This window comes from Metopolophium dirhodum, chromosome 9 (assembly GCF_019925205.1).
Source record: "Metopolophium dirhodum isolate CAU chromosome 9, ASM1992520v1, whole genome shotgun sequence".
NCBI lineage: Eukaryota > Metazoa > Arthropoda > Insecta > Hemiptera > Aphididae > Metopolophium > Metopolophium dirhodum.
In genome coordinates this window covers 7,065,016-7,077,243 of record NC_083568.1, presented here as the reverse complement: position 1 = coordinate 7,077,243, position 12,228 = coordinate 7,065,016, and the positions used below count along the sequence as shown (strand labels likewise).

The 12,228-nt window shown below is 32.6% G+C and overlaps 1 protein-coding gene across 1 annotated transcript; it reads left to right on the top strand.

Moving 5' to 3' along the window:
* The first annotated feature begins 757 nt into the window (after positions 1–757).
* Positions 758–2,279, top strand: LOC132952483 (uncharacterized). The gene is made up of 4 exons (XM_061024789.1): positions 758–1,125; positions 1,257–1,418; positions 1,533–1,667; positions 1,753–2,279. Exons 1-4 carry the CDS (start codon positions 1,093–1,095, stop codon positions 2,179–2,181), a joined length of 759 nt encoding a protein of 252 aa, XP_060880772.1. The 5' UTR covers positions 758–1,092; the 3' UTR covers positions 2,182–2,279.
* The last annotated feature ends 9,949 nt before the right edge of the window (positions 2,280–12,228 follow it).

The window sequence follows — 12,228 nt, the reverse complement described above, 5'->3', positions numbered from 1 at the left end:
TGTATAAAGTATATATGCGATATATAATATTACGACATTTTAATAAAATTACATCCTAATAACGTCTACCTCACGAGGTTTTTAGCACGGCGAAATCGTTTCAGAGTTAAATAACCGGAGACGGTAAAAACAAAAAAAAAAACGAATAAAATATAAAGAAACCAGTTATTTATTTATTTTTTTTATTATTACTATTACATATATTTTTTTTTTCATTTTACCGCATTTTCGGCGGTAGCGGCGTCGCGTTTACGAACCTTTGATACGAGAGCCCTCGGAATTCTGTCAACCTAATTAGCGCACCCCATAAAACAAGGACGGTATTTTTATTTTTCTCATTTTTTTTTTTTTGTCGTTTCGACGAGCCACACGAACAGGTCGTCGTGCGGTATAATACGCGTATACCGAGCGCCTGCACACCGACGCAGGAGAGGGTAAACGTCACTGCAGGCGTTGAATTTCACAAATGATTTAAACCGAACGATGACTACTATAATAATAATAATAATAATATATACACAATATATCATGCGTATATATACGTAATATTTGTTCGTGAATTATGTATATACAATAAACGGAAATGTTCGAAATTAATTAAAATTTACGTCGGAAAAACGACACTCGCCTGTTAATCGCGCGATAACAGCGTCGGGCCCGGCGATAAATCCGGCGGTATATATCGCCTACCGCAACGAAAAAGGTCGTATCTCGATTTTTGTCATTTTTCAGTTACGACTATATTCGTATAGGAAATAATTTTCTTCATCTCCCACGAAAACTGTCGTATCTCTAGCTATCCAAGGAGTTTAGATAATGTCTTAATTTAATTTTTATTGATATTTGTATTTCCCGCGAAAACAAACGTATGTTTAGATACGACTCTTTGATTACAACTATTTCCCGCGAAAACAGACGTACGTTCAGATACGACGCTTTGATAACAAGTTCAGTAATCAATAATCAATTTAATATTATAATGTGAATAATGAATTATTTTTATAACTCCTTTCTATTATACATTGTATTATAATGGAAGGAGTTATTTTAATTTCGTCATTATAATTTTATTCTCTATTTCTTAATAATAATATGGAAAACAAATTGTCTACGGAAATGAATGGTGTAAGTAAAAATTTTAATTCTACAATACCAGTGTAAACTGTATAATTTAATACAATTAAAACAATCCAAATTATGATTCGAAAGTAGACTACAATTTTATTGTATTATTTACTAAGTATTTTTTTGAACAGGAAAATAATAATAATATTATGGATTCAATTGATTTTTCCTCCGATTCTGATAGTTTATTAGACACATATTATTATGGCTGTTTAAGTAGTGACGAGAGTAGTGATGATGTCAGTCAACTAATTCCTACTAATAACAATGTACCAGTAACAATCATCAATCAGGTAATATATTTTAATCACTATTAATGCTAAATTAATGTTTTATTTAATAAAGTATAGGTAATAATAGGAGTACCTACTTATGTTTAAAATTGAATTTATATTTTTTAACTACAGGATTTGTGGTGTATTGATGACAGTGGTAGTGAACACTACGATAGTGATAAAGACCCAGAGTACATACCACAGTTGGACAATTTTAATTTAGTTGATGAAGCTCTTGTTTATAATGGGCCTGTTACTGATAATTATGTAAATTACTTAAAGTCACATTAGTATATTATTATGAAATTATACATACATTTTATTTTCTAAGTTTTGTTTTGTTTTATGGTAGGACCTTGATGTGAATAATGTTGTGAATAATAATAATATAATAACTAAAAAAAAACGTGTAATGATACCTAAAGAAAAAGTTCAGAGAAAACGTCAAAGAAAAGTATCTGATTGGAAGGATGTTAGAGCAAAGTGTGAATTAAATATAGGTATTGAACATATCAATCGATCTGGTAAAAAGAAAAACGCAGTAGAAATGGGTCCTCCATGTAAATGCAAGCTAAGATGTTTTGATAAAGTAAGTGAAGATTTACGTAAGAAAATATTCATAGAATACTGGAGCTTAGGGGATCATACTCGTCAGTGGGACTTTATAGCCAGGTATGTAACAACAGATGAAAAAAAAGTAACAACACAATCAACTAGGTCGCGTAGAACATATTATAATTATAATCAATTTAAAGTTGTTTTATTTTATTTAATATTGTAATTTTCTTTATTATAATATTTAAAAATTATAATATTGTTATTGGTTTTATAATGAGTAATTATAACTACTACTAGTATTTTAACAGTTTTAACAAGTTTGTTATGTTTTTTTTATTTAAATATTTCTATAATTATAATAATATTTATTATTTTTTTAAAAGTTTAATAAAAAATGTTTGTTCAAAGTTATAACTTTTGATGGTTAAAATTATTTATCATCTATTTTAAATTGTATTATTATTATTAAAATGTATTAATAAGTTGGTTTATTTTATTTTAAGATAGTATTATTATTTCAATTTAGTCATTTTGTACTGTTTTTAATTTTATAATGAATAATATTGAATATAATAATATTTTGGTGCTAATCCAATAATCACTATTACCAAATGTCTTAGGTTTTTACTTTATTATTTTGCAAAATGCATAAAAGTTGTTTTATTTTATTTAATATTGTAATTTTCTTTATTATAATATTTAAAAATTATAATATTGTTATTGGTTTTATAATGAGTAATTATAACTACTACTAGTATTTTAACAGTTTTAACAAGTTTGTTATGTTTTTTTTATTTAAATATTTCTATAATTATAATAATATTTATTATTTTTTCAAAAGTTTAATAAAAAATGTTTGTTCAAAGTTATAACTTTTGATTGCTAAATTTATTTATTATCTATTTTAAATTGTATTATGCATTTATAATGCACTTATTATCATTATGCATTTCCACAATATGAGAGTTACTCAGGTATTCCTCTTGTGGGGGGGGGGGGGTTGTAAAATAGGTGTATGGTTAAACTTTAACATCAAAAGCATTTTTAATTTTCATTGGTTGGCAATGACCTTTCAGATTTTTTTTTTTGGGGGGGTGCCCCCCCCCACCAACCCACACCACACCCACCTCTGCCCATCTTTGCACTACGACCACTAATTGACGACTTTGCAAGTCCACACAAAACAATTTTGTAGGTACTTAGTGATATAATGATATTATTATTGGCAATGAACTTCCCACGAAAAAAGTCGTAAGTATAGATACGACCTAAAAACATATTTTTTTAAGGTCGTATCTCAAAAAAAAAGCTGAAGGTTTAATTTTTTTTCAAATTCAAGAACATAATAATTTAGAGTATCTTAAATGATGAAAATAGTGATCTTCAGATCTAAATAAAAATAAAAAACAGAATAACAAATTAAAATCCCAATTAATTTTGCTCCCCCTGAAAAGTTGATAAAATCGAGATACGACCTTTTTCGTTGCGGTAGGCGATATATAGACTCGTACGTCGGTTCGTATATACTTACGCAAGCATCGTAAAATATAATATATAATATTATATTTATATATAATAATATAGGTAGGTGGTACTGCGGTAGTAATAATGCGGTATCGAATTAACGATAACGATTTCTGCACCGTCGCGGTCGAAGAGACGATTTTCGTCCAGTCATTTTTTGTTGTTGTCGGCCAACAGTAATAACAATGATAGCGATTAAAATATATTATATTGTTTTAGTGCCGGTACGCTGTACATTATAATATATTGTCGTACACATATTCTAGTCGGACACGTGCGCCGCCGCAAGTACAATATTCATATAATAATATATAGTGTAGGTGCACTGTACACACTCGGTGGTATGTGCCTAAACCGAGGAGTGGTGGCCGCACATTAAAGGTAGTGTATATATATATATATATATACTACCTATATATATATTTATATACGATATGTAAGTAGGTAGTGGTTATATTATATAGTGTGTACAGGTACGATGGTAATATAACATCGCATATACCTATTGCCTACATGTTTATTATTATGAACGATGAGATAAAAATATAATAATATAATATACAACGTCTGTATAATATAATAACACATGGCTCTTTGTAAAAAAAAAAAAGAAAAAAACAGTTTCCGGTTTTCTATATCTGAACGACGCGACTTACCCGTGTTACAGAACTGCACAAGGAAAACGGCGTCCGTGCGCACAGGATTCTACGAAACGTCAATTTTGTCGACGGGCGGAAATAATAATATAATAATTGCGACGGTATTGTTACCGCTATAATAATAATAATATAATGTATGAACAATACTCGCAATAATAATAATATGTAACACGCAACCGATATTGTCCTTGTACGAGAATTCACGGTATAGGTATATACAGCATACAGGGTTATTCACCTACCGCGCTCACTACGCTTTCGATAATATGTATTCGAAATTTGGTGTTTGAAATGTTCAGGTTCTCTTACGTTTAAGGACTATGTTTCAAAATATTTGGAATTCTTATACCATTTAAGAAGACATATTATGTCCTGACCGCGGCGATACTACAACTTATTTTTATCATAATATACGAATAAACATATTTTTTTATAAAAAAGCAGATAGCTAAGCAGATGAATTTTTGAACATTTCGACATAATATCTAAATCGACATTTAAACAAGTATATTGTTCGAGTTACCTAACTTTGTGTACTACTAGGATAGGTCCTTGGTAATATGTATATGTTTAGACGATAACGTTAATATTATAAATAATGCTTATACCAAAAGAAAATTGGTACCCATTTGAAAAAAAAGTTTATATCGCCACAGGGCACGGTATATCATAAAAATCTTAGTATTTGAAAATGATATATGATCCTTATTATGATAAATTAGAGTTAAGACGAGAGTCTGAATAAATGCATTATTAAAGGTAAAAACGGGGGTGAGCTTGATTGGTGAATCACTCTGTATATATATAGGCGAGGGATCATAATATATTATATTGTATCGCAGCTGTATATAGTTATATTTAATATAATATATATATGACGTACTAAAATTTGCAAAAAAAAAAAAATGTTTTTTTTGTCGAAACCTTATTATATATTGTGGGGCAAGTCGGCCATAATAGGCGAACGCAACAACATATAATATAATATAAAATGCGTGCAGCTGCGGTGGCATCTCTCTATATTATATTATATAACTATACCTATATATAGCAATACACGTGGCTAATTTGGAAAAAACGCATTGTTTATGTGTCACGCGATTATTCAGGTGTGTATATAGTGTATATAGTGTGTATATACGTAGTTATATTAATATTCGTACGTTCAGGTGGTGTATACCACGGTTCTGGAAGTCGACTTGGTATATATAATTATAGATAATATTTCAAAACGATATATTCTTCCGGAATCTCCGCGACATCGGCTCCGGCGATACAGATTAAAATATCGCGGCGTGGAACCTATAACCTAACACGATTTCGGAGGTATTCGAATCGCCTTCTGAAATTTTTCATCACCGGCGTGTTCTGTCCCGCGTCGATAAATTTCCGGCAAACCGACTTTTTGCTTGCAGGGCACTCCGACGCTGCTTAATATGTGGGCAGAGCCATGTTAAGGGGGGGGGGGGTCAGCAAAGGGGGCAATTGCCCCCGGGCGCCGTAGTTTTGTAAAAGTAAGGGGTGCCTTTATTTGCGCTTAATAGGTGGCCCAAATTGTAGGGAAGGGGCGCATATTGCCGCGGGGAGCTAAATTGCTTGACATCGTGGACTCTGCAGTATATGTAGCGTAAAGCGAGGTAAGATGACGAATGGGGAAGTATGACGAATCCAGTATTATTCTCACAGTTTATCACCGATAGCGGCACGTCCCAGCGCGCGTATACCTCCATGTGATTTGAATATTATGTTACTCTATTATGGTATAAATAGTCGTGTATTGACGTTGAAGCGAACTAATGATAACAATTTCATTTACAGCGTATTTTAGTGTAATTTTTTAGTGTCAAAACGCAAAATATCAGCAGACCTTGGTAAGTTTTTCAACTTGTTTACTATAATATATTCGTGAAAGTACAACTCTGCAATACCTACTAATTCATCGGAGACCTATTTCGTTTACGCAGTAGTTTTGGTTAATGATAAATGTTCTGTTAATAAAAATAGGTACAACTTGTGGAGGTAAGATGACGAATTTTCAACGGGGAAAAATTACGCTTCGTTTTTAATTCGACATCTTACCTCCACGTGCTGTACCTATTTTTATTTTATTTTATTTTTATTCACGTCATGTGTCTCGAGTTTTTGTCTATTCTACAGTGTTGTGTTTTTTATTTCTATACACCTTCTTTAGACGACCGGCGAAGAAATCGAGTTTGCAAATCGCCTTTATATAATTATAATTGCCGACCCACGGATAAGTATGTTCAATATTGCAGTATATATCCGTACAAGTGGGTTATAGGTAGGTGAGATCTAAGAAGCGTAGGGCACCGGAAAGAGCGCCACGCATTTTCAAGCACTCAAAAGTCAATCGAAATATATAAATAATAATTACATATAGTCGTGGTCAACCGCGAAAACTTATATAGGTACTATTATGTCAAATAATATTAAATAATAATGTATTATGCACACACACAAGCTGTATCGATGAGGCATAATAATAAAATATTGTCTAGTATGCAAACCGTGGCAAAGCACTTGTGCGATTAGTCTCAATTTGCTACTTAAAAATATTGCTATTATTATACACAGTATACTAGCTACTATTAGCTCGAGTTCGTATTCAATATCATTTGATTATTATTTGTTATTACTATGATTATGATATCGACAAATTCGTAAATGGGTCTCCTACATAGAAAATAATAAAATATCTAGTCCACTAGTCCAGTGTTAAGCACATATACAATTATTAATTAAATGGCTTTCTTGATATAAGGTAGGTATTAGATCAATAATTTAAATTCAATTACTTAGATAATACTTATAATAGATCTTTTTTAAAATAACTATGATATCTGATTATGAAAACAATACTAAATTGAAATTGAAATGGTATACTTTAATATTTTATAAATATGTTTTAGGGCTGGGTACAGATATTTTTATTGTCTAGCCAATTTTGCGTAACGCTTTGTCTATCACTATAGAAACGAATAATTAAATGTAAAAATTATCTAAGGTATATTATATACACAATTAATGGTAACTAATATTGGTACATAATTTATTATGATTCATGCATTTTCTTCGAAGTGGAAAATATCGAGTAGCGTTCTACGTTTGTCAATACACTTTTTTTTTGTTACATAATTGTAGCTATAATAACTTTTCGTTAGAAGCTGATAAAAATAAATTTCTTTGTCAGTGTACAGTAGTGTTGTCAGTGTTATTAAAAATTGATGGCCACGTGACATAAATGTAGCAAGCCACTCGCTATTTTCCACTTCGAAGAAAATGTATGAATCATAAATAATATAAAAATATGTATTAATAAGTAACCATTGATTGTTTATATACCTAGTGTGAATTGGGTAATTTTTACATTATATTCGTTTCTATGGTGATAGACAAAGCGTTACCCAAAATCGGTTAATAAATAAAAATATCTGTACCCAGCCAAAAAACATATTTAATATGTTAAAAATGTAAAAGAATTATATACTTGCCGTGAAATATCGATAACTTGATCGGGGACAAAAAAATTCTAGTTATCGAAAATTCGAGTTATAGAAAAAATGTTGTGTACTTGGTACATTTTATTTAAATGCAGGGGCCAAGTCATTCTTTCGAGCTATCGAAAATTCGACTTATAGACGTTCGAGTTATCGAGGTTCCACTGCACTATCTATTAATATATTATATTAAACTACAAAACATATATTTACATAATATAGGTATATAATATTTAATTTTACCATATTATTTATCTTTACATTGCGTATAAAAACAAACAAATTATCTTGACTGTTTAATATAGTTAATAATCATTATGAAATTATAAAATAAATAATATTTTGTAAACAATACGGTAAAGAATTATCTGGATGTATAAACATTAAAAGATGACCGTTTTTGTTGTATTCATAAATAAGATATTATACATAGATTGAATCCTTCAAAAGCTCTCTAAACGATATCGGAGATGAAATATACAAAAAAATTAAAAAAATGTATCTAGACAATGGGCAGGACTCCACGACTCAATGATGACACACGCATGCGCGTGATAAGGATAATATTATATTTGCATTCGTGCAGTCGTGCGTATATTCTAGAGGCGCGGCTGACCGATTGACTTCGGACGGCACTGCAAATCAACGGCCGCAGACAAATTGGATTTAATATTTAATGTCTATCGCGAGTGTATATACAGCTCGGTTACACATTACACTATGTGCAGTGTACGAGGGTTGAAGAATAATCGCGGGATAAGCGTACACGGGCCGCAGGGAATAGACCTGCGGGAGGTACATTTTTGAAAAGAATTTATAATAATACGACTGCGTTGTCGTCGGAGCCGTCGCCGTCATTCGTTCTTATACAGCGCACGGCGTTCGTGTGCCCACCCAGTGATATATAATATTGTGATATTATGTATACATGTAGACGACATACTTAGGTATACATACAAGACGGGAACTAAAAATTAATAATGAAACCTTATTTAAAAAAGAAAGTCACCTGCCCGCCCCACTATCCGTCCCCTATACGCACGACTATAATATAATAAAATATTGATATTTATACTGTTATTTAAAAAAAAATCTTTTTCTGAAGCGACGTTGTTTGGGTAACATCATTTTGAACGAAGGCGACCGGTCAGCGGAGTCAGTTCCACAGACGTCTATAAGTGGCAGCCCTTTAAAAGGGTAAATAGGTAACGAAAGCTGAATCATTGAGAATAAATGAACCATAACTTTTGACTAGATTTTTTTTAAAATTGTATAGCGTGAAGATGAACTTTCAATAAGAGAGTACTTTAATTGCCTATCCAAAACGCCGTGTTGTCGTGATATTTGTAGTTCAGAAATATCGAAATAATTGAAATGACGTTGTCTTACCGTTGATTCTCAGTAGCTGTTTTATTTCGAGTTCTTCAAACTTCATGACCTTTCTATGATGTTTTAGAATTGCTAAAACGAAACATTCGCGTAGAGTTTAATCTTATCTTGCGTTTCTAATCGATTGAGTATCTGCAGTTACCTGACACGATTTTACTCATATATATCTCATTGAGATAACCCCAAGTATTGTACGCGACGATTACCAGACACTTTAATCAATACCTAATATTTATACAAGACTAAGTAGAACAAACCGATTTTTATTTTCTGATAGTTTTTTTTTCGGCGAACGTTTTAATGCATCTGGATACTATTATATAATATTTTATTCTCTGGATAATTTTTCTATATTATTTTCTATTCGTTTATTTGTACATAAATTCATAATATAATATATACCATTATTTATTATGTAGGATATTTTTGGAATGTGAAAACCTAACATATATTTCATACACAGCAACCCTCCCTCCATCACCACCCCGCGTGGTTTCGTTTTCGCGTGTCAAACGGCGATTCGGGAAAATAGTTCCATAATGAGATACTGCGGCGTATTTTATTTATATAGTCCTGTAGATAAAAAGTTTGAAATTAATGACAACAAGTATACACACAAAACACACATGCGCTACCCACCCGTCGGTAAGCCACTAAAACGTCGATGGTTTTCGAGTAGTAGGTACCTATTCCAAACGTACCACTCTAAATAAAAAATGTTCACTACATTTAAGTGTTTACCTTGGCGTGAGTATTTTATTATTTTATTTACTAGCATTTTTTTCTGTACGTAACTTAAACATAAAACGGTTCTTCGGAAGAGAATGTTTAAATGTTTTTTTTTCTACCGACATTTGAAATTATACTGCGACGAATTGTACCTTGCAGGCTTATCAACTTTTGAATTTATTCTAATTTGTATTCATCGGTGTATCAAAATTCGTTTTTGAACGTATTGGCCCTGTATAAATACATAATATACGAAGTCCAAATAAATATGACGTACTGTATCGTTATTGAAAAAAAACCAATGAAACGTAAAATATACCTTTAAACGAAACATTTTGTGCACTGCGTGGAATAAAAGGTCACGGCCATAAAGAAAATTAGTTTTAGAAAACATATTTTTAGTAAAACAACAGTTTCTACGCCGTTTTTCTGGATATTTTATGCCCTTATTTTTTTTTTGTCTTTGAAAAAGATAGGTACAACGGTAAAATAACATATTTTTTTTTTTTTTTACAAAAAATTTCGTTTATTTAGTGAAAATGTACGATCTATTCAGTAAGTGGTACAGTAAGTAAATGAAAACAATATTATAAAACAATTAGAAGGAAACATCGTTTAACCGTTAAATGTTTTGAAACTATTCCAGCTATATTATATAGTACCTATGTATAGTATAATCGTTTCAATAAACTCGTCAGACATTATTGCAGTATCGCGTGTCTCGTTTATTGTTTTGAAATCGGGGCCAGCAGATGTCGGAGTGCAGAACGGATATAAGTACATTCGACGAGCACACGATTTTGTTGTTTTCAAACGAATTCTCTTGAGTCACAATAATATCATATTATTATACATAGTATACGATATATATTTTGCGTTCCGATATACGCAATAAATATATATGTTTCGCCGATTAAGATCAACTTTATACGGAATGTCTTTGTGCGCGAAAGAATAAGGAAAATGAAAAATAAACCACGTGCGTGCATATGACATGTACAGAGCAGCAGCTGTACACACGATATGTGGTACCTACTCTTTTGTCGGAGTAGGTATACGTAGTTTCCGATTTTCTGAACTAATATAATGGTCGCGAATCGCGACATCTGCGTAACAAAAGTCCCTAAATTGAAAAAAATAAATAATAATAATAACACACCACTTATCATTCATTTATGTGTTGTCGATTCCGAGGCTGCTTTTTATAATATACTTTTTTTTTTTTTTTTAAATTGCCATTTCGTTTCGTATCCATTCTCGTATATGAATGAAAATAAATAACAATAATCACGATGATGATGACGATGATAATAACGGACCGTCGACGACAACGGCAGGCAAATGTCACGCACAAACATCGGTTATTGAAAACTCGTTGCGAAGATGAAACGGAAAAAACGAGCGGGGCCGTCGTATATTATAATATTATTATGATAATAATATTATGCGCCTACCTAATAACATTAATACTAGTTTAATAGTTTAATAGAGTTGACATCGCCGCATAACGTCGTGGACCATAGTCGCGAATAGCGTTTGGGATTGGGGGGGGGGGGGGGGCTATGGACATTTTTGGGGGACTTAGCCGCTAAAGCCCCCCCCTCCCTATTTGCGCCTATGTCGTGGACGTTTCGTGACGGACTAATAGCGTTTTTCCATTATCAACTCTTCGACCGGATTCCGGCGGTAAAAGTTTCGACTCGACCGGGCGCGTTGTTCCGACGATCGAGAGGTTCGTGCGCGCGTTTGGTTGCGTGACCGCAAACTACGAGGGGCCGCACGCCAATTCCAACGTTTCGCTAATATTAATACAATATTGACACACGAGCGCACACGCGCCCTACGACAACCCGGTGACTGGTGTGCGAGCGTGGATATAACTTTTACGAAAATAATAAAATGTAACGACGGTGACGTTACCATATTATACACGGTCCAAACGGGGCACGGCGACGTCGTTTCCGTTACCGTTGTTTCGGTATTAGGTATGATATATTATTACCATCGTACAGGTATGATATTATTTATTATTATTTATTACCATCGTTCCAAGCGTCGACGGGATCGCGTGGTGGAATAAATTTGGTGTGTAAGACATCGAGCGACCGAATGATGATATTATTTCGGCATACCATGGGAAATGTGCGTTCCGGAAATACGGCTAATAAGCAGATCGATTTCGAAAATCGAAGCGATCCGGCGGGGTGTAGTAGTAGGTACCCACACGTTCGGCGGGGTGTACGCCCGTTCGGCGAGAGTAAAAGAAATTCCGGACACAAAGAGACGCACAACGATATTGTTGTTGCGGCGGATTCACGACGATGTGCCCTTGTGCCGCGGCTCGAGATCAGGTGGTGGCGGTGGTCAATAATACTATCATATTATTATAATATATAATATTATTGTACATTGTATTTTTATTGTTGTTTTTATTATATACATTTGTACCTA